This window comes from Danio aesculapii, chromosome 1 (assembly GCF_903798145.1).
Source record: "Danio aesculapii chromosome 1, fDanAes4.1, whole genome shotgun sequence".
NCBI classification, from domain to species: domain Eukaryota; kingdom Metazoa; phylum Chordata; class Actinopteri; order Cypriniformes; family Danionidae; genus Danio; species Danio aesculapii.
This window is the reverse complement of record NC_079435.1, coordinates 14391922-14416585: the sequence shown is the minus strand read 5'-3', so window position 1 is coordinate 14416585 and position 24664 is coordinate 14391922. Positions and strand designations below refer to the sequence as shown.

At 35.2% G+C, this 24664-nt stretch overlaps 2 protein-coding genes across 5 annotated transcripts in view; both read left to right on the top strand.

Annotated features, from left to right (window-relative positions):
• Positions 1 to 8098, top strand: part of mcf2la (mcf.2 cell line derived transforming sequence-like a) — a 131960-nt gene extending 123862 nt beyond the window's left edge. For all 4 annotated transcript variants that reach the window (XM_056456648.1, XM_056456646.1, XM_056456645.1 and 1 more), the window contains 4 exons: positions 4405 to 4514; positions 4589 to 4701; positions 5210 to 5313; positions 6852 to 8098. In XM_056456648.1, coding sequence (XP_056312623.1) covers positions 4405 to 4514; positions 4589 to 4701; positions 5210 to 5313; positions 6852 to 6931 — 407 coding nt within the window. In that variant the 3' untranslated portion in view covers positions 6932 to 8098. The remainder of the gene's footprint in view (positions 1 to 4404; positions 4515 to 4588; positions 4702 to 5209; positions 5314 to 6851) is intronic.
• A 3757-nt stretch (positions 8099 to 11855) lies between these two features.
• cab39l (calcium binding protein 39-like) overlaps positions 11856 to 24664 on the top strand; it is a 20981-nt gene continuing 8172 nt past the window's right edge. The window contains exons 1-2 of the mRNA XM_056456644.1: positions 11856 to 12276; positions 19027 to 19159. Coding sequence (XP_056312619.1) covers positions 19058 to 19159 — 102 coding nt within the window. The 5' untranslated portion in view covers positions 11856 to 12276; positions 19027 to 19057. The remainder of the gene's footprint in view (positions 12277 to 19026; positions 19160 to 24664) is intronic.

The following is a 24664-nucleotide window of genomic DNA, read 5'->3' as shown; positions in this document are numbered from 1 at the left end:
ACAACCTTTCTGACATTTTCTCTTAAACTGATTGTCTAGAGCAGGGGTCACCAAACTTGTTCCTGGAGGGCCTGTGTCCTGCAGATTTTAGCTCCAACCTTAATCAAACACACCTGAACAAGCTAATCAAGGTCTTACTAGGTATATTTGAAACATCCAGGCAGGTGTGTTGAGGCAAGTTGGAGCGAAACCCTGCAGGGACACCAGCCCTTCTGGACCGAGATTGGTGACCCCTGGTCTAGAGAAAATGCTTACTTAAAAGCTTTTTTTATTGTTTCATTTGTATAAAATACTGTAGAAAAATAAGATATAAATATATTTTATATGAGGTAAAATAGAATCAATTAACCTGGCAGGACAACAGGAGACAGGAGCAAAAAAAACAGCTTCTGCTTTGAATTTGACTGACTACTTTTCATTTATTTATCTACCATTCATATCCATTAAAAATAAACAGAGAAATGTAAAATACAGTACAAACAATAAATCTGTTGAAACACATTGATCTAAAGGTGCTTGGGTTTGCAGCTGGACATTATTGGAGTTCACTGAGAGTGAACATCTGTTCACTACTGAAACACTACCGAGCCTCTCTAGATCCTACTGTACTTTATAACTGTACCAGTTATAAAACACTTGCAGGACATTAATTCGCACAACTAGGGCCTATGTGAATTTTTTTAAAGTGTTCACACAAAGAGAGAGCACATAGTTTGTGAATCCATGAACTTGTGCGACTCTGATAAAGTACGAGTTACAGATGCGAGGTTTGCGTGAGCTGGTTATTATTACTCTAATCATCGATAACTTTACATTTGCATGACTGATTGCTTTATACAACTGAGAATATAGTCCTAGTTGGCTTGCAGCAGTTCGGAGTTGAAGCCACAGTTATGTCTGTATTTAACATTGAAGCTCTTTTTGCACCATGGTCGAAGTAATTTGCCCAGAGTCCACAGAAAATGAGAAATGCCATTACTTTGATCATTTTATTATGACATATTTAATAATGAAATCAAATAATTATAGTCTAATATTGAAGTTCATTTTAAGATATCTCTGGGCCCACCTGCAGGATTGCTGTGGCCCACTAGTTGAGAATTCTAAAGAACTTTCTCCACTATTAAAACAAAATATTTTGTGTAGTGGAAAAGGGGTTACTGTATTAAGGGGGTTAAAGTTTCTTCATGGAACCGTCAATGATCCAAAATGAAACTCTCATTAGAATTGTTGAAGACAATGGCCACTTTTAGAAATTAAGGTTCCAAAATAGAGTTTTTCCAGTGATGCCATATAGTGGAAAAAAGTTGTTTAATTTTGGTTTCTAAAAGAACCTTTTCGTTATAACTTCTTAAAATAACAATTGTTTTAATAACTAAAGAACAATCTCCACTTAAAAATCTATAAAATATTTTGTGCAGTGAAAATTTCTGTGGAGGTTAAAGTTTCTTCATAGAACATCGATGAAAGACAATAGTCACTTTTAGAAATAGAGGTTGCAAAATTGAGTTTTTGCTGTGATGCCGTATTGAAAAAAAAGCTCTTTTTAAGTGTAAAGAATGTTCTAAAAATCTGAAGAACTTGTTTGTGCTGTGGAAATTTTCAGTGAATGTTAAACTGCCTTCGTGGAACTATCAATGATCCATATCTGTAATAGCAATAATAAGAACTAACCAATAATAACTTTTGAATTGTTTTCTCATCTCCATTCTTTACTATAAAATCTCCAGCTGATATTTGTTGTAACTACACACTTACAGATTGTGTTTCCTTTTCTATTCCACAAAACAAAAAGTCATAATGGTTTGTAATGACATGACAGAAATTGATGCCACTTTTTTTTCATTTTTGAGTGAACCTAGCCTTATTATTATCTTCAATATATGATAATCCCAACCAAACCAAAAAAAGATTTGAGTTTGTGCAAGGAAAGCCACTTGCACTTCCCAGTTTACCACTGCATGAGTGTCTGCTTTGGGTTCCTGTCTGCTGGTTTGCGGTGCTAGTTCTTGGATTCCCTTTTACCATTCTGAAACCACAAAACACTCTTCTGGCCTACATAATTATCTACTGATTCAGATCTAAAAATGTTTATGCATCTCTCCATAAACATGTTTTGTAGATTTGCGGATGTGTCATATGCCTGTCATCGCAATCATCCGAGTCATGGCTGTCTGAATGTCAAACACAAACAGCTCTTCCTGTTCACTCAGCGCCTGGAGCTGTTCATATAGTCAAGTGATATATGAGAGAAAGAGACTCTGGCTCCGTTTCAAAACCAAGTGTGTTTCCTATATAGGTATCATAATTCACAATATCACTGCAATAACAGTACCATGGTAAATATTTGGTAAATGCATATCAGCTGATTAAAGTTTAGTCAAAATTAATTCTAGAATGTATGCATTTAGATTAAAACAATGTATGCGGTATCCTAAAATGTGCCTTAGATAGCTGGATGAAAACGTAGCTAGTAACAAATGAAAATGAGAAAAATATACACCCTTCAAAACAACCGGCAACTTCATGATGAATTGCGACAAACTCTGTGAAAACATTCATTTATGAATTGGTTTGGGAGAAATGTCAATTTAATGCCCTATAAAATGTTATTGTGTTGTTAGCTTAGCAATATGCTAGCGTTGAGAGACTTGTCAGCTCTACTATGTTGAATTCAAAAGAAACATACACTCACTGGCCACTTTATTAGGTACACCTTACTTGTACCAGGTTGGACCCCATTTTGCCTTCAGAACTGCCTTAATCCTTTGTGGCATAGATTCAACAAGGTACTGGAAATAATCCTCTGAAATTTTGGTCCTTATTGACATGATAGCATCGGGTGCTCTATTGGATTGAGAGCTGGTGACTGTGGAGGCCATTTGAGTACAGTGAACTCATTGTCATGTTCAAGAAACCAGTTTAAGATGATTCACTCTTTATGATATGGCGCGTTATCCAGCTGGAAGTAGCCATCAGAAGATGGGTACACTGTGGTCATAAAGGGAGGGACATGGTCAGCAACAATACTCAGGTAGGCTGTGGTATGACGCAATGCTCAATTGGTACTAATGGGGCCCCAAGTGTGCCAAGAAAATATCCCCCACACCCTTACACCACCACCACCAGCCTGAACCATTGATACAAGGCAGGATGGATCCATGCTTTCATGTTGTTGACGTCAAATTCTGACCCTACCATCTGAATGTCGCAGCAGAAATTGGGACTCATCAGACCAGGCAACATTTTTCCAATCTTCTATTGTTCAATCTTGGTGAGCCTGTGTGAATTGTAGCCTCAGTTTCCTGTTCTTAGCTGACAGGAGTGGCATCCGGTGTGGTCTTCTGCTGCTGTAGCCCATCTGCCTCAAGGTTGGACATGTTGTGTGATCAGAGATGCTCTTCTGCATGAAAATCCCAGTAGATCAGCAGTTTCTAAAATACTCAGACCAGCCCGTCGGGCAGCAACAACCATGCCACGTTCAAAGTCACTTAAATCACCTTTCTTCCCCATTCTGATGCTCAGTTTGAACTGCAGCAGATCCTCTACATGCCGAAATGCATTGAGTTGTTGCCATGTAATTGGCTGAATATAAATTTGCTTTAACGAGCAGCTGGACAGGTGTACCTAATAAAGTGGCCTGTGAGTGTACATTGTATGTCAAATAAACTGTGCTAAAATGTATATCTCTTACAAAAGAAATTATGATAGTTGGATAACATGGTTATTGTAGTTAAACCATGCTAACACAATACAAAATAACCATGGTTTTGTTACACAAATCAGTCTACTCAGTCTACTCAGTCTACTAAAAAGAAAAGCTTGGGTCACACTTTATTTTAGGGTACAATTCTGTCATTTCTGTCATTTAATTTAATAAACTCCTAATTTCTTGCTTATTAAAAGTTTTTAGGGTATAAGTTGTGTATTGGTAGCATTATGGATGTAAACATGATTGTGCATAACATGTACTTTATAAGTACTAATAAACAGACAGTATCTTAATAATAAAGAGGTAATAACCCACTAGTTTATAGTGAGAATTAGTACTTAAACTAAAGCATCAGCAAAAGATGAATACAGCATTTTTACCATAACAAAATCATTGCTAATTTTATGAGGAAATCTTTATTGTTGTTAGCTTAGCAGCATGCTAACACTATAGAAGTCCCAGTTATCAGTGTTGTGCATTACTGTCCAAGTAGAGGTTTTCAAATCCAATTTGCGGACAACTATGATGCTGTCTAAAGAAACCGTAAGAAGTACAACACAAAACATCTAACTAGTTTTTGACACAGAGCCAGTCTCTTCTTCCATCTTTGTGGAGCACCACTTCCCTTTCCTTTATCCTCTTCACCATAAACCGAATGTCGCATTGGTTTCACCCGTCCTGTCTTCCTCAAGGCTTCACCAAGGCGTCGCTTTCTATGGATGCGTCTGAAGAAAACGACGGATACTCGAGTGCCGAGGACCCCATGAACTCTGATCCTGAGGATGAGGGGGGGAAGAAACTGGTGAGTTGTTGCATCCCTATTTGGTGAGCAATCTGTGGTGTTTTCTGGCCACTGACATATTCTGTGCTTTATAGTCTCCAGGCAAGTACGTGGTGGTTGCTGACCATGACAAAAGCGGCCCACAGGAGCTGACGGTCAAGAGCGGAGACACAGTGGAGCTGGTCCGAGAGGGAGACGATGGACGGTGGTAAGATTCATATATTCATGACTAATTAAGGTCTGTGACTGCTTTCACATAGCCAACCCGTAACGAATCATACTTTTGTATAATTAAATGAATCTGAAATTTGTACCATTTGGTTTTCATAGGGATTGTGTTATGATCACCAGCGATCTAGTGTTCGCTGATCATTGGAGAACTACACACATGCCACTTTACCGAACTACAAATCCCATCAAACACCTCACACACACCAGTTCCAGATCACGACTCATGAAGACTGATTACACGGACTATATATACGCCTCACATTCACACACACACATTGCTGAGTCTTGTTTCATGTGATCATTACAAAGCATTTCCTTGTCTTGCCTACCATGATTTTGATCCCTTGCTTTGTTTATTGTTTATGTTGATTGCCGCCTTTCCTGACTATTTACCTGTTTCTGACTATGTTACAGATTGCACATGGGTTAAATGACAATGAATTAGCCACTGTTCAGTTTTTTCTGAATGTTTTTGTGTTCGTCAGGTTTGTTCGTAACCTGCGGACCAGTAAAGAGGGCTGGGTTCCTGCTGCAAACCTGCTCACGCTCATCGGAGAGTCCAAATCTTCTCAGTCTCTCTCCAGCTCAGGTAACACAACATAGTTTGTTTTAGGGAATGAACTGCAATCATTTTGTCCAATATAACTCTTTATATTTGAATATACTGATAACCGACAATTAGGCTGATGAATGTAAATCTCACTCATTTATTTTCTTTTCAGGTCAATAGCTACTGTATGTTTCCATCCACCTATATTTATGTACATTTTAGAATTTCGCATAAAGTGCTTAATGGAAATGTCAGTATGTGCATAAATTTTGAAAATAAGTAATGAGTAATAAAAATGAGTACGCTAAACTTTTTATCCAATAAGAACAAATGCAAATAAACTACAATGGAAACACACTTAATAATAAATAATAATTCCTTACATTTATATAGCATTTTTTCTGTACACTTAAAACACTTTACACATTTTTAGGGGGAGTGTCCTCTAGAGGTGTGAACCTACACTGGTCTTATGGTTCGGTTACGATTATCATGCCATCTATTCAGTTCAATTCGATATCTCGGTGCATCACGGTGCATTGGCGGTGCTTTCTATACACAGTTTTACATTTTACATTACAGCGCAAGAATTCTTGTATTAAAATGTATAAATATATTTGTATACTATTTGTAATACAATTTTGTCCTTTAATACAAACAGTCAGATATATAAACTGTGCCTTTAAACAACACGAGCATTTAGAGCAAATAAACAAATATAAATATCCCGCACGCTTTCTGACCCTTGTCTACCAAGGTTTTACACCCCTTTGATTGGTCACGCACTCAACAGAAAGGGCTGCGATTTGGCTCTCAAATACGCACTGGCACTCTTCACAGATGAGTGACACTGATAAATGGCAGCGGCGATCACAGCTGATCCGTGATAGACGCGGTGGAGAAAACTCTGCAGACACGCACTCGTGTCTGTATCCAGAAGTATCGCTGTAAAACAGCCGAGAGGAAAGGGAAGAAGTTATCTAACACAGAACTCTAGGGGTGAATATTTTGAGTTATCTAATTATTGCCTCCCTCGCCATAATAAGCTACGCATATAAGATAACTGACGTCAGTACACAATAACCGGTTATGATTATTACTGAACCGATACCGAATTGTCTGCATCTGCATTGCAGTGCACCGAAGAAACGATTAATTTTATCATCCCTAGTGTCTTCATCCACCACCAGTGGTCAGCATCCACCTGGATGACGCGACGGCAGCCATATTGCGCCAGAGCGCACACCAGCTAATTGATGGATAGGATTAATTATGACTATATCAATTATGATATGGGGTTGGTTAGGAGGACAGAGGCCAGTGGGCAAATTTGTATAGGATGCCGGGGTTAAACCCCTACTTTTTCTCATTCATACATTTTCTATTCGGCTTAGTCCCTTTATTAATCAAGCCACAGCGGAATGAACCGTCAACTTATCCAGCATATGTTTTACGCAGCGGATGCCCTTCCAGCTGCAACCTATCACTGGGAAATACTTTAACTAATGAAACCTTATTGTAAAGTGTGTCCATTTCTACACTTATTTACACAAGTATATGTGTGTGTTTTCCAACAGAAGGCAGTGGGTCTGGAAACCTTAGCACATCGTCCAGCTGCAGTGAAACCTACACAAGCTTCTCGGACATTAAAGCCTGATGTTAAAGCTCCTGCTCCTGGCTCCTGGCAGCTCTACACACTGCACTTTCTACTCGAGCTCTAGTCTCTGTACTGTATTTAATCTCCTCGCCAGAGAAAGATTGGCCGTCTATACGCGCCATTCAGGATATTTTATACCGAGCGCCTCTTGTTCACAAGCTTCTCTCCTTCATAAGAGAGAGAAGAAGGAAACTGTGATTCAGTGTTTGCTGTTCCCATTCAATCTCTCCTTTCCTTTGAAAGTATCATTGTGATGCTGTTTGTTTGGCATCTGCATGCATTTCCTCAAAGATTCAAAGGGTTTTTGGTGGAGTCGGCATTAACATCAGAGTAGCCTGCGGTTTTTAACTGTACATTACGAGGACTTTAAATGTACGATCACATGAGCTTCCACTGGTTTCATTGATCTTGCGTTGAGAATTGATCAGGAGCATCTGACTTTGCTGTAGCAGCAAGACAATGAGATGTTGTTTTATATATACACACACACGATTCTCTGAGGTTATGACAAAGTCCTGTTTGTGTATTGATCGAAAAACAGCTGTATAGTTTAAATTATTTCCTGTAAAAGAAGATTTGTACAGAAATTAACTTTTATCTCATGTTTTTTCATTAAAACAGTATATAAATATATACATATTGTATATTACGACCACTATTGATCAATTGTTGAGTCGTTGTATTTGTCACTTTACCGTTCTGCAGCATTCACCAACGATTTTATAACAACAAATAACATACCCTTTGTGTTCACGTTTTATGTCATTTATTTTCCTGTATGTCACAACAGATCGGTCGGTTTAAAGTCTGGAAAATGATCATTGTAACCAGCAGTCAACATCCGTAAGGTCAGAATCTTTTGTGTTACTATTAACTAACTAATTAAGTTAGCGAAATAAAGCCATGGTTGTTGACCCACAGTACTCACGTAAATATTCACGTCCCCGTAACTTGTACTCTTTCGTTTCAATGTTTTCAGCAATATTAAAATGTCACTGTTGGGTTCTGTCTTCATCTTGTGTGGCACATTGCTGCATGTTAGTTTCATTTCTCCGTGTTGTCATTGCAATATTTTCTCTGTGTATATGTGTAAATATGTATCTAAGAGGTTGTATGAGATGAATGAATTTAAAGTGCTTAGGCTTAAATAAACTTCACTGAAACATTCGATTGTTTTTTGGATTATTTGTCAAGGAAATCTCTACATTGATGATGATTCAATTTTCTTTATTTTTATTTGTTTTATTATCATGAAAGGTGATTAGAGCAACTTTTGTAGTAGTGAAACTTTATTTATTAACAAGTCTATAGTGAGCCTGGTGAAAGGGGTGCTTCTTTTTTCTTAAAAAATTGACCTTTTTGCAGTTATTCGCCTCATTTTATATTTAATCAGGAAGTTTTAATAGGTTGCATTTTAGTGACATTTTAAGCACAATTTTTTTTTTGTTGGACTAGCTGGTTGGATGGTTATCATAACCAAGCTTTTTGATGTACCAAAAACTTTTCCTAAAGTATTAAAATTAAGAAAAATGAGAACAATACTTATTTTTTTAATACAAAAATGTATTAGATCATATATCATAAAAAAGGAATCTGTTAAAGTTTTAATTAAAAGTAGCATATTGTCATTTAAATATAATTTATTTAAATAACAAACTGGCCAGCACATTGAATTTTCCTTAGTCACACAGCCAACAGAGGATTATGCTTGATGTTAAAGCCTTCTTCCACAATTTATTATGGCATAGCAGTCAAAATGGGACAAATTAGTTCATCTTTGGGACAAATTCTGGACCTTTGTCAGTGAGGGGTGGGTCTTTCGACCTTTCTTTTTACTTAAATTACTATGATCAATTATTTGAATGTTTTATAATAAAAGATGAATGGGGAAACTAGTGTTTTTTGTGAAAAATATTTTTTTCATAACTTCAAAATTTTTCAGAATATATTAATTAAAGTTTAAGTTAAATTTGTGTTATGAGTTTCATTCAGACAGTTTAACAACATCAGATATAATGTGTAATAGTCTATATTAAAAACATGAAAATGTTTGTGTGTATTAAAATGTAGCAAAACATCCTAAATATTTTGCCATGTGATCAGAATTTTTGATAAATTCAAATAAATAAATATTTAATAAAATAAAATGTTTTAATAAAATGTTTTTATAATAATAAAAGATAGATGTGGATATTTTTGTGAAATAATTTACATAAAACACAGTTTATATTATTTGAAATTGATAATGTGATCAAAATGCAACAATTTACCTTTATTTTGCAATATTTTCCTATATTTTATGATGATAAAAATGAGTACAATGTACAAAAATATCAAACATAATTTTGATACCCAGAAATGCAGCATTTTTACAAAATAAGACTTTTTTTATTTGCAGGTGAGGGTCTGAATATGAATTAGCCGACCTGAAATTTTGAAAATATGATATTTACCTTGTACATTTGACATTTATATTTTATATACTCAAAATGAGAAAATCAGAAAATGATATTGTGCACTATGAATAACTTCACATATTTTCTTAATATATTACATCATTTTTTGTTATGATTTGTTTTATTAAAACTTTAGTAGTATAACTTTATTTTGAAATTTTAATTTAAACTTTAACCTATAAAATTAAAATAAAATAAAACTTTTACTTAATTTACCATATAATAAACTGAATGTTTTGTGATAAAAGATGCTGTTTTGTGAAAACAATTTTCTGTATAATTTACTTAATTTTCTGAATTTATTAATTAAAGTTAGTTAAATTTGTGTTATGATAACGTCTGTTATGTCGAGTTTCATTCAGACAGTTTAACAACGTCAGACATAATTTGTAATGATCTAAACTATATGAAAATGTTTGTGTGTGTATTCAATTTTAACAATAGGATCAAAAATGTCCTAAATATTTTTCATAAATTCAAATCTATTTCATAATAATAAAGGATAAATGTGGACATTTCTGTGATGTAATTTACACTAAAAGTATTTATATTTATTTGGAACTAATAGAATTATTAGGATAAAACTATTTTCCTTTATTTTGCAGTGTTTTCCTGTATTTTATGGTCTAATGTTATGTATTTATATAGTGTATTTATTGTGTATGGCCATACAGCCAAAGCGCTTCACAATCATGGGTCTCTCCACACCACCACCAATGTGCAGCATCCACTTGGATGATGCGACGGCAGCCACAGGACAATGGCGCCAGTGCGCTCACTAAACACCAGCTATTGGTGGAGTGAAGAGACAATGGCTGTTTCTCAATTCCAAGAATGCAGAGAATGGACTCGGGTTCTTGTGAACACTGGTCTTGCCAGGTCACCTCGGAAGAACGAACTCATGACATCACGAGAACACAGAACGCGTCCTGTGAAAAATGAGATGCTGCGTGCTTCCTGATGGTCACGTGACCTTCACACGTTTTGAATAGAAAATTATTTTACATTAGAGCATTTGTACAATGATTTACTGTTTTTTTCCCTTTTCTATATATACAGTAGCATGCACAAAAGCCTTACAAATATACTTTGCACAATACAAATAACACAGATTTTAATATGAATTTCAGCAAATAAACACCCTTAATGTGTTTACGCCTTTATTAAGATTTTCATGGTAATGTTTACTCTCACCAACCCGTTAAGGGAAACCTGAGATGAACAAGTTACATCTCTGAACTTTGATATATATATATATATATATATATATAAAAACATGCTGAGCTTCCACCTCCTTTTTCCCGTTGCAATGACTTCTGGGACTTCTCGAGCGAGTTCGGTGCTCAAGTCTGCATCGGTGCATCCTCGATACCAAGAACATAACCAGTAACTTTTACGCATCCTCTGTTCTTGCATTATTGAGTTTTGGACCTGACCTTTGGTGGTTGATGATGACGTTACACGATAACATGAGGACACAAGATTGCTGAAGAACGCATATTGAGAAACAACCACTGATAGAGCCAATTCAATGGATGGGGATGATCGGGAGGCCATGATGGGTAAGGGCTAATGGATGGAATTGGGCCAGGACGCCGGGGTTACATGCCTACTCTTTTACAAGAAGTGACATGGGATTTTTAACGACCACAGAGGGTCAGGACCTCAGTTTAACCTCTCAGCCGAAAGACTGTGCTCACTGACAGTATAGTGTCGCCTTCACTATACTGGGGCATTAGGACTCACACGAGACCGCAGGTTGAGGCCTCCTGCTGGCCTCGCTAACACCACTTCCAACAGCAACCTAGCTTTCCCATGTGGTCTCCCATTCAGACATCCCAAGTCTCCAAGAAGTTCAGGGAATCTCCCGCATATGCATAGAGACTCCTGGATGCCCACAAACGAATTATAATCTCCCAGAAATTGTGAACGCTTGGGGTGTCTGCATTCAGGTACTGTTCAGGCTCAGCCCTGCTTAGCTTCAGTAGGTAGCAGTCTTGGGCTGCAGCGTGATATGGTTGTGGCTATTTTATGATGATAAAAACGAGTATGGTAACTGTTAAGACATAGTTTTGACCCAGAAATACTGCATTTTTACAAAATAAGACTTTGTATTTTCAAGGGTCGGTGACTCGATTTGAATTACTTGATATTTTGGGAATATTTACATTGTACATCGAATATATTTACATTTGCATTCCCAAAATGAGAAAATCACCACAGTAAAATTTAGCCCAGCATTTTTTGTCCACAATTAGATTTTGTTTCCCTCGAATGCTTTACATACTGCAGAGATTTGCTGAAGCTGCTGTCGGTGACTCACAGTTTCAGTGTTCGCCACACACACACACACACACACACACACACACTGCGCGCACACGCAGACTTTGACTGCGACACTGTCGTTCAATAGTTCAGCAGGTGTATGACGCGATACTCCAAAACGTCGTCATTCAAAACCATGAGTCATGCGCTTTATTTTTCGCTCGTATCTCTCCATAATAACACAGTCTGAACACATCCACATCCGGGTAACGCGCCCCGCTGAGGGGAGGAAACCGCGCGCCATCTGACCTGAGATCAGCTCGCAGATTTCACACCAAACCACAGCAAACGGACACACGGCCGATCCCAGATCATTGGCAAGCCACCCGAGAGGACGTTTGTTACAAATCACCCATCATGTCTTTTGCAGATATTCGCGTTTGAGTCAGTCAGTGTTTAATTCGCTTATACACACACATTCCGCTGACGTTTAGCCCAGAGCGCGCGCGCACACACACAGAAGAGAGAAGAGTCTGCTGGCGTGATCAGGAGGACTGCTGCTTGCTAACACACACATACACAAAACAGCAGCCGCAGAAGAAGACACAGTTACATCGCAGCACTGTGAGTATACAACATTTCTGACACTACAGTTATATTGTTCGATGAATATTGAGTAAAACGTCGAGCATGAAGGCACAGCTCTAATGCTACTGCCTTTGAGTGGCTTTTATTTTGGTGTCGCACGAGAATAAGCTCAACGTACGCCCAAATGTCCCGCATGTCGGGCTTGTTTTTGATAGCACACGGCGGGTTTGTGTGCGTGTTTGAGCCGTCGGAGTGTGAAGTGTTTCATTGTTGCATTGTGCTGAGATTGTGGCGCTGTGTTACATTGTGATCGGCTGGCTCAGTGTCACGCTGTGCTTCTGCTGCTGTTTGTGTTGAAGTGAAGAAGAGGCCTGAAGCTGATCACAGCAGCAGGCCTGCTCGCTCACTTCAACACAAACACAAGATTGAGCTGAAGTTGGTTTTATATTCGCACATTCATTCATTTTTGAACAGTGACAACTTGTGACTATACTGTACTTTGAATATTCTGTCTGTAATAACATGTAAACATGAGTTCAAAACCACATCAGCACTATTTAATTGACTGCCAATAGCCTAATGTTGTATTTTGACAGTCGTTGGCTGCTAAAAATTATTTCTCTATTTAGAATTTCTAAATAATAGTTTTCTGAAATTGTATTATTAAGGATAGCCCGAATATGTGAATATAAAACCAACTTTACCTCAATCTCTGAAAGACCTGCATTTCAGCACGAACTCGCACCACATCAGCTCTGACAGATGCTGACGACTCTCTCTCTCTCTCTCTGCTTTCCTTGAAACACACTGAGGTATTGATTTTATGTTCACATATTCGGACTTTCTCCTTAATATAATTTCAGAAAAGTGTTATTTACCAATTCTAAACATGGAAGTCATGTTAGCAGCCAATACTATCCAAGTACAACATTGTTCAGTCAATTAAATAGTGCTAATGTTGTTTTGAAGTCATATTGCATGTGATTTCAGTCCCAATATTCAAAGTACCATGGTAAAAAAAAAGATGGTAGAAAGTCACAAGTTGTCACTGAACAAATGTGCGAATATAAAACCATCTTTACCTCAATTCATAATACCACACAAACACAATTGAGGTAAAAAGTTGGTTATTAAGGTAAAGTTGGATGTTCAAACATGAATGAATGTGGGAATATAACACCGTTACAAGATTTACAAGTTTTCACTGAACGTATGTGTCAGTTTAAAACCAACACTTTACCTCAATTCATAATACCACACACACAAATGAGGTAAAGTTGATTATTGAGGTAAAGTTGGATGTTTAAATATAAATGAATGTGGGAATATAACACCGTTACAAGATTTACAAGTTGTCACTGAATGAATGTGTCAGTTTAAAACCAACACTTTACCTCAATTCATAATACCACACACACAAATGAGGTAAAGTTGATTATTGAGGTAAAGTTGGTTTAAAACATTAAAGCAACATTATAACACCAACGTGACAAGATTTACCTCAATTGATGCGCATAAGTGACATTCTACCAGAAACGTACATTATCTGCCCCTGAAATAAAAACATATATGCAGTGAATAAAAAGTATTTCATCCCAAACATTTCTAAAATGGACTGATGGTTGATTTCTGTGAGTTGTTCTGTAAAGCAACAGAGTTCTCAGAGTTTTTTCTTTATTAAAAACACTTTACAAATGTACAAACCTTGCCGTTGTCATTGTCCTCAGCCCAATTGAAGCTACAGCTTTAATAGTTTTCTTATGCTAAAAACTCTTACTTTGAAAATTTGCCATTCCTGTATTTTTTTCTTTCACATCAATTGATTAAAAACATAAAATTCTAAATAAATTGTTCAAATAAATACTACAAGTATATAATACAAATAAATTTACCATTGTCCCCATGTTTCTGTCAGTCCTGTCACATTTGCAATAAATTTTAGTGTAAAATGCGTGCAATACATGTTTAAGGCGATGACTCGGAAGTGACATCATTTGACGGAGAAGAAGCTGACAGTGATCAAGGATGCGCTCTATCATTGAATTGTATGATTTTATGCTTTGTTTTTGTATGACTTTGAGGACGACGGGCTTAAAGGTCAGGCCCTGTCACATTTTTTATTAAGTGAAAATGTATGTTTCTGGTAGAATGTCCCATATATACAGTTGAAGTCAGAATTATTAGCCCCCCTTTGAATTTTTTTTTTTTCTTTTTTAAATATTTCCCAAATGATGTTTAGGAGAGCAAGGACATTTTCACAGTATGTCTGATAATATTTTTTCTTCTGGAGAAAGTCTTATTTGTTTTATTTCGGCTAGAATAAAAGCAGTTTTAATTTTTTTTAAATCAATTTTAAGGTAAAAATTATTAGCCTCTTTAAGCTAATTTTTTTTTTTTTTGATAGTCTACAGAACAAACCATCGTTATACAATAACTTTAAATTAAAGCCTTTAAATGTCACTTTAAGCTGGATGGAAGTATCTTGAAAAATATCTAGTAAAATATTATTTACTGTTATCATGGGAAAGATAAAATAAATCAGTTATTAGAAATGAGTTATTAAAACTATTATGTTTAGAAATATGTTGAAGAAATCTTCTCTCCATAAAACAGAAATTGGGGGGAAAAAATAAACAAGGGGGCTAATAATTCAAGGGGGCTAATAATTCTGACTTAAGCTGTATATCTCAACAGCAATAATCATTTTTTAAGTTTGTTTAAAAAAGCGTTTTAGTACATATTTTTTTATTAGCATTACTGTATACTTTTTTACTTAAAATTACCTGTCATGGTGGGTAGTAAATACCAGTAAATATGTTTAATTGTTTATTTACTAAATGAACTACAACTGTCCTGTTACCTTAGTTTTCTTTGTTTTCCTTCTTGTTTATTAATAAAATATATTAAAACCGTAAATTTTATGACCTAAAATATAATGTAATCTGCACCTGAAATGTTTCTTGCCAAATAGATGTATTGTTTTAGCCATGCTAAGAATAGTGCTGTAGTCAAGCGCTTTAAAATGTATATATGACTGGAAAAACTACTGTTATATATTAACTTTATTAATTTGAATGAACACAATGTTTAGTTGTTCAACAACCTTGTTTGTTCGGTTCTTTTGTATTTTATATTTTATTTTGTGCTTTTAATATATTTTATAATATATACAATTTATTTATTTATATTAATATTATTTATTTATTTATATTAATAATATATATATATATATATATATATATATATATATATATATATATATATATATATATATATATATATATATATATATATATATATATATATATATATATATATATATATATATATATATATATATTATTTACATAAATTTATATATATATATATATATATATATATATATATATATATATATATATATATATATATATATATATATATATAATTATTATTATTATTTTTTTCCTTCAGGCATTATGTTTTTACCCCTATTTAAATTATTAGTACTCTCTAATAAAAGTAATATCAATGCCAGTAATATCACATTTTTCGAATACACTGTAAAACTCAAAAAGTTAAGGTAACTCAAACCATTTGAGGAAACTGATTGGAACAAAGTTCAAAAACTAATCCAAATGAGTACTGTGAACTTAATCCATTTGAAACGAAGCAATTCGAGCACAGGAAAACCCAATAAATGAAGAGAACTCAAATCAACTGAGTACAGTAAAACCCAATAAGTTAAGACAACTCAAACCATTTGAGGAAACCGATTGCTACTATCCATTTGAGTTAAAAAAACTAATCTGTATGAGTACTGTGAACTTTAAGTTGAAATAATGATGTATTTAGTTAAGTCATTACCTTCAACACTGAGTTCAAAACTCTTTTCAAATGAGTAGAATTAACTTTTAGTAAATTAAACTACACTCATTTCATTTGATAAAGTTGATTGCTTTGTTTTACAGTGTACCAATTGTCTTCAAAAACAGTCTATGGCATAATTTATATAACCCATTACTGAAGAGTCATTCCATTTATTTGTTTCTTTTTCTTTCTTAAGGAGAATCACTTGTTGCGTTCCTCATCTGTAAGTGTCTTTAAATTACAGCGCTTGCTGAATGAATAAATAAATGTAGTTTTGCTGCATGTTTAGGGCTGAAGCTAGTATTTGCAGATAGTAAACAAAGGAGGAGCTTCCTCCTCTGCTGAAGACTGTATGAAATTCCTAACAGAGTCAGACAGTAAACAGGACCTGTTCGTCCACAGCTGAATAAATGTGGTCACGGGACATTCCTCCGCATTGGGCCTTTTGATGGTTCAGGTGATTTTTGTGATGTGTGTGTGTGTGTGTGTGTGTGTGTGTGTGTGTGTGTGTAAAGTAAGGGTGGCTTGGGTTGCTGGAGATTAGTTTTGATTTATGATTTGTCGAGACTGAGGTGGGTCAAACCTGCGTTTTATTGCAGTCAGTGTTTGCACAGTGAGTTATTCGGTCTTTAAACATGCCCAAATTGTGGAGCGCGATCATTAAAATTCAAAATACATCGGAATATCTTTACACAGCATCAGTTAAAGTATGTACAGTTCAAGTAGTTGTGATTTTATACATTCATGTTTGGCGTGAGATGTGTTGAATAAATGCAGCACTAATGTGAAAAGAGTCTGATCAAAGAGCAGCTGCTGACAGGTGGAGGAACAGGAAATATCCAACAGAAACAGTGGTCTCTAGGACTCACACACACACACACACACACACACTGCTTAGGTTCTTGGATCACAGGATTACCAGTCACAAGTTTCACTAGGTTCTCTTGGGAAAAAGGGTGAATATATTCCACTGATTATAAATATGTGCTTTAGGTCACTCGCGTCTCTCTCTGCTGTCAGCCATGTCCAAATCACTTCGTTTCCACTGCAAAAAGATAAAACAGATAACCAGTTTATTAAACTCAAAGGGGTAGTTCACCCAAAGAGGAGAATTCTGTCATCGTTGACTCTTTATATCTTGTTTCAAACTTTTTTTTTGTTATAAAGCTTTATGACATTCTTCTGTTAAAACCAAAAGAAGATATTTTGAAGAATGTTGACCATTGACTTTCATAGTATTTGTTTTACCTATTATGAAGGCAGTGGTTTCCAACATCTTCTGCTGTGTTCTGTTCAACAGTAGAAAGAAAGTCATGAAGGTCTGGAACTACTTGATGATGTGTAAATGCTGAGCACAGTTTTATTTTTGGCTAAACCGTGTTCCTTTAACTTAATGAACTTGTTAGTTTGAGACTGGAGCAAATGGATTTGTTTTGGGGAAAATCAAATCTGAAGTAAATATTAAGTTTTTGTCTCAAATTTGCGTAATTAAAGCTACTTTTAGCCTGAGGGTGGAATGTCAGGTCTTTACTATTTTATATATTTATATAAATATTTATATAATTATAAATATATATTTAATTTATTTTTAAATTTTAATTTGATTATTTATTTACTTTTATTTGTTTATTTATTTGTTTATTTATTAAAAATTTTTATTAGATTTATAAAAAATTTTTAAATTTACAAAAATTTTCATAATTTATTTAATTATTTTTATTTAATACATTTTTATTTATTTATTTTGTGATTAAAAAAAATATTTTTTTGATTTTATTTTTTATTGATTTTGATTTTATTTTTTATTTATTTATATATTTTTTACGTTTTTATTTAATCAAGTTTTTTTCCTATTTTTACATTTAGTTATATATAAAGCAGTGTTGTTCATTTTAAAGTAAAATTAAAACTATTGACATTTTTCATTTGACTGAAAATTAACAACACATTACATAAGAGCAAATCTAAAAATAGTAAAAAAAAAAAAAAGCTTAAATGACAAGATGTTTCTCTGGCAGATAACTGAAATAAAAATGTTGACAGGAGTTTTTCTCTTTATTTACATTTTTTTTATTTCACTATGGGACTTGTTCTCTGTTCCAACAACTTTTCTTATTGGCCTGTTTACACGTTTGAAATCATATTCAGGACTCATTCACAAAACATTTGAACACGCACATTTTCATTTGGATGTTTATTATGCAAATTTCTAACATCATCCTCATTAAGAAGACTTCAGAAGACAGAAGAACTTTAAGAACCAGCTTGTGTGTGTATGTACGTGTTGTGAATTATGTGGAAATTTTATGGGAAGTTAGATTCTATGCAATTATTAGTGAATTAATGGTGGCTCAGTGGTTAGGACTGTTGCCTCACAGCAAGAAGGGCGCTGGTTCGAGTCCGGCTGGGCCGGTTGGCATTTCTGTGAGGAGTTTGCATGTTCTCCCCTTGTTGGCGTGGGTTTCCTCCGGCCGCTCTGGTTTCCCCCACAGAATTGGGTAAACAAAATTGGCAGTAGTGTATGAGTGTGTGTTTGAATGCAAGAGTGTATGGGTAATTCTCAGTACTGGGTTATGGCTGGAAGGACATCCACTATGTAAAAAATATGCCGCACTAGTCGGTGATGCATTACGCTGTGGCGACTCCTGATAAATAAGGGACCAAGCTGAAGGAGAATGAATGAATGAATGAATGAATGAATGAATGAATGAATGAATATTAGTGAATGAAACCTACTGTTTTGGTCAATTATGCAAATTATAAGTCAAAAACCAGCCAGTGAACTGCCGCTACAGTTTCTGTTATTTTACTGATTAGTGTACAGAAAACAAAATCCCAAAGTAACAATGGTTTAAAAACAGATTCGATGCGTTCAATCCAATAACTTGTGGTGTCCGTATCTTTTATTTATGTATTTTATTTTATTTTTTACTTCAGGTTGTGAAGAAAGAAGTCTACGGCCGCTACCATGCCACTATTTGGTAAATCTCACAAAAGTCCCACAGAAATTGTGAAGACTTTGAAGGACAACCTCTCCATCCTGGTCAAGCAGGACAAGAAGACAGAGAAGGTATGAGATTTGGTGACTGTCGAGTGAATTACAGCTGATGATAACACATTATTCTCTATAGGATTTATATCAGGTAACCATGAGAAGTAGTGTTGGCACTGGGAAATTTGCTCATTTTGCAGGTTGATTTAGATTGCTGGCTTTTTTTATTTTTATTTTTTTTGAAGAGTGCAGCAGATTGACGCAGTACAGTATGCTTTACTACATTTTAATAACCCTGATTGCTGTGAAATTGATTGTATTTACTTTGAAAACAATGACAAGGTGTTCAATGCGTTTAGCTTTTATGATGGATTACATCTGCTTTTACACTGAAAGGCCACCAAGATATTTGTTCTCATTTTTCACAAATCCAAACTCGGACCGGGAGGGCCGGTGGCCTGTAAAGTTTAGTTCCAACCACAATCAGACACGCCTGGGCTAGCTAATCAAGCTCTTACTAAGCTTTCTTGAAACATCTTTGCAGATGTGTTGAGGCAGGTTGGCGCTAAAATCTGCAAGACACCTGTCCTCCAGGACTGGGTTTGGACACCCCTACAAAAGTTGCTTTCCAGTTGGTTTTATTTTATTTTTTTGGTGACATTTTAAATGTTATACTGTATTTTAGTAATCTAAAAAGATGTCCAGTTATTGAAATTATATTATTTTAATAATAAAATATAATTATGTAAAATATCTAAAACTATAATAAACTAATAAATAATAATAAAAACCTGTGATAGCCGTTTACATTTCTTATCCAGTTACGATTAGCTGAAATACATGATTCTTTTTTTAAATAAACATTTAATCTATATATATTTTTAAATGTGTTACCTTGTGATTTATTATATTATACTGTACAACAAAAGTTTTGTAATGAGTTGATGTTGATGCTTGTGTACATGACAAGATGGTTTTTTTGCCACATAAATTCAGTCCAGATTATGTTTGTGATTTTCGAATTTTCCTGAAATCATCCATGCTTTACTGCATCCCAGAAACCATAAAAGTGCACGGGTATGTGGCCCATTTCCACTGAGTGGTACAGTACGGTATGGGTCATTTTTATCAGGCTTGTGTTTCCACTGCTAAAGAGGTACCAATTGTACCCTTTTGGTGGGCGGGGTGTAGGAAAGAAAGTTTAGTCGACTTCATTCTCGCTCGAGAAAATCTCGCTCAAAGTAAAGCTGTACGGGTTGTTCACATATCGTATGTGAAGCACTTCTCACAAAACAGATGTTTTATACACATAAATGTCAATTACTAACCTTCATATGAACGTGATTTGATAATAACTGCAGATCAATGATCAATGCGAAATAGCCTACTGTAACGTCTGTAATTTTATATATATATATATATATATATATATATATATATATATATATATATATATATATATATATATATATATATATATAAAAGTGCATCAAATATGAACTCATACAGACCCTTACAGTCTCCAATATGTTACCAATTGCAAAAAAAACTACACACAGCATACATTTAGTCCTTATTTGGGTTCAAAAACAACACACAACATATAGCCCACAGTAACCTCTCATCTGTGTCTGTAATCTTCACCAGCACGTGTAACCTCTGTTCGAGAGTAATTCTATCATTCATAATAGTCCAAAAGGTGATGATAATAGTTAAACATGGCAGTTTGTTCATCTTTTAGGTTGCTGAAGGATCATTTGCTCCTATGTTTAGTCGCGCTTCACTCTCGCGTTTGTCCGTTTCTGAAAGGATCGGATGTCAGATGCACTTCAATAATTACACACGTTGTTATTATCATCAGCTCGAGAAGTTTGTTAATTTAAAAATAGACGCGCGGTGAGCTCTCTGGGGAACATGGCAGGTTTTGTTCTTGGCTTTGTGGCTGTTCAAGTCGACGACAAGGTTTGTTTGAGCTCGGGTTGACCATGGCTCATTATTATGTGTAGTATTATTGTTGTGTAGTGTATCGGCTGTGTATTTAAACATGGCTTTCTTTGTTTTCATTCTCCTGGCTTGTGCACACGCTAGTGAAGTTTCTCTGTAAACCAATAGCAATCAGCTGCGTGTCTGGCACTACCTTTTGATACCCTTTTGTCATGCTAGCTACCCTTTCAAAAGGTTACCCAAAAAGTGTTACGGTACGGTTCGCTTTTTGATACCTTTTGACAGTGGAAACGGCCATGAAAGCTTACCCTACTGTACCTCTTGGTGGAAACGGGCCATTAGTAAATCTGCCACTCTGTTTATCCTTGTCTGCTTGTCAGATTTTTCCTCACTTCTTTTTCCCACTCTATTCCCATGATTTGTTGATCCAGAAGCTCTCAGATGATTGCATAATGAGTGTGATGCTCAAATTTTCCTTTTTTATGCATTACAGCTCTTTTCAGCTGGAACTTCAGTGGTTGTTCCTTGTATTCAGACTGTTTTCCATTGTGCTTTTGCATTTTTCATTTGCTTTTTCAGAGAGACAGGCCTGGCCCAGGCAAATACGCGTTTAAGACTATAGTTCACTACATCAGATGGAGAGCGTTTCAGCTCTCATGAAGAATTTGATTCTGTGGTTGAATGTAGATTTGATTTTAGTTCATTTTCAAAGTAGTTGCACCCATACTTTTGTCTTAGTATAAATCTGGTCAACTATTTTTAATAGCTGATGTTTAGGGAGATCAAACAAAAGTATTTAATTGAATGCAGCTTTCACTATTAAAAAAAGAGTTTCTTAATTGCATCAGTGGTTTGCAGAGGAACCATTTAAATCAGTGAAACCTTTTTATTCTGCAAAAGCGCTTTTCATAGTGAAAAAATCTTTAAAATGTTTTTTTTTTAAGAACGACTTTCTTTTAAGGTGTTAATCCTGTTTGAAATTTTCTCATTTGGCATAAATACAATATTAAGGTAAAGAAAACAAAAACATTTAGGGATCCACTGATTTATTTCCACCGAAAATTAGATTTTTCATTTGGTTTTGTCAATAACATGCGTTTTGTTTTTAATTAGTATAGTTTAAGTTAAATATGTCTGAAGAAATTGCTTTGTAATAATTATGTATTTTCTAACTAATGTAAACTAAATATAAACTCATTTGCATCCAGCAGTTTCAGAGTCTTAGAAGTTTAATTTCTCTGCATTTTTACTAACATTTGTTATAATAGATGTAGAATTATATTTAAAAATAATAATTTAAATATGATAATTTTAAAATAACATTTGAGTTTTTATAAACTTAAAGTGGTGACACTTTACAATAAGGTTGTATTAGTTATAGTTAGTTAATGCACTTACTAACATGAACAAACAGTGAAAAATACATTTATTGCAATTACAACAGATTTGTGTGTGTTGAGCACCAGTTAAGACAACTTTAGCACCCGTCAGCTTTAATTGTGGGAAAACTGGATAATTTTAAGCTTTTGTCAGCTAATTTCAGCTTCCAAGTTTAAAATAATTTTTGGGGCAGATCAAAATCAGTGACGTAGCACGCATCTGCTAGTGGAGTGATGATGCGTCAGTTTCTCATTGTTATTCATAGACTGAGTTTTCTTATCCTATGAGAAGACCCTGCTTCTTAATTATTCATGAGAGCAAATGCTTTCCAAAGGCGAGGCAGACCTGCCAGTTTGTGAGACCCAATAACTGGGTGAGACCGTGTCTGCACATGGCAGGGTCGTATGTGTTTGTTTCAATGCTCTGTGGGGAAAAACATGCAACAAACCACATAATGCTGTCACGGCCGAAACAGCAAAACTGTTGGTTTGCAGCAAGCATTTTTGTCAGGAGAGCTGAATGAGAATTGGAGAATGGCGGACTTTCTTTTATCAGTTGAGTTAGTTCCCATTCAGACACATTGCCTATATCAGTGCTGCTGTGTTCGCCTATATTTAAAATCCTCTGTATTATTATCGAAGGGCTAATGAGACCTGCTTAGGCATGGGACGATAACCGTTTTCAAGGTATACTGTGGTTTGGAAAAGTCAAGGTTTTAAAACTGCCAAAATTTTCTGTAATACCTTTCCTAAGGTATGTGTAATATTTTTTTATTACATTTTTTTTGTTTGTTTTTTAGGACAACAGTATCTCCAGCAGAAAAGATCTCCAAAGGTGGCGTTTTAAATTGTGAAGAAATCAGTGTTTTTGTAACTAATGAAGACAGCAGAAGTCAATGATTCATTTGAATTATTTAGCCCGACATGTTTACTGCACCAAAATATTTAAAATGTTTCTCAAAATAAAATATATTGTGTTCAAAGGGGAAAAAGTTTTAGTTTTTACCCAGACAGACATTTAAAAAGAATATATTTTAGAGCAGTAATCTCAATACCGTGAAACCGTGATATTTTTATCCAAGGTTATCACACCGTCAGAATCTTATACCGGCCCATGCCTAGACCTGCTGCGCTGCTATACACTGTGTGTGCATTCAGACCTGGGGATTGAGGAGGAGAGAAGTCCTCCTCATTTATAGTGTTTATATAAACATGATTATCTTTATAATGATAGAACCAATTGTGGTTATGTGTATATGAAATTATGAATAACAAATGTAGCAGGACACTAAACTACTTGCTCTTTATTGCTTTGCATTTTAACTTTGTAAAGTGTAAAATCATGGGTCTTCTCACAGTTTGTGTCTGATTTTTGTGAGCCAACTGACAACAGTTGTTTGCTCCCCCTTTTTCCCCTGCTCTGCCGGCTACGCCACTCTCCTCCCTCTGCTCACAGCGTTCCATGTCCACCATGTAGCATTTTTTTTTAAATTCTGAGGTAGACTTGAACCAAAAGAGGGGGGTTTCATGTCCCTTTAATGTCTATGTGAATATACAGTCGTTCATGTTAACTACTAGTGCATTATCTAATGTTAAGAAGCATGTACTCATATTTTAATAATGCAATAGTAAATGTTGAACTGTCATTAATAAATACTGTATATGTATTGTTCATTATTAGTTCATGTTAGTAAATACGTTAACTAATAAAACCTTATTGTAAAGTGGGACCATAAAGGAAAAATCAATAGTTTAATTAAAAACTTGCTGAATGTGCAGTTGTTTGTGGACCTAGAACACAACACTCATCTCTCACATCATCCAGCCATCAGACTCGCCTTCACTCATGGCCTGTAGTGGCTCTGAAATCAGTTTTTCATTCACTAAGGTGTCTAAAACGGATTACCTTATCTCAGTGGGTGAAAGGTGAGGGAAAAATGTCATCCAAATTGTTCAACTCTAGAAAGCTCTGTAAGTCTTTATTATGTAGCTTTTTTCATGTGCTTCTCCATTTTCCACTCCACAACAATTTCACCTCACTCATAGATTCTAATCACAACTATTCAAGTAACACTGCAATTCCTAATCTGTCATGTACATTAGATAAACAGTCATGGGTAAACTTTACCCTGCGGCACTTCCAGCAGCAGCTCTGCTTCCTGGAATGCCTCATATTTGTGCTGTGAGTAGAAAGATGTCAGAGAGGTGGGAATGTCTCTCCTGTGCTGGACCTCTGGCTCATTTACACCTGCCCGCTAAC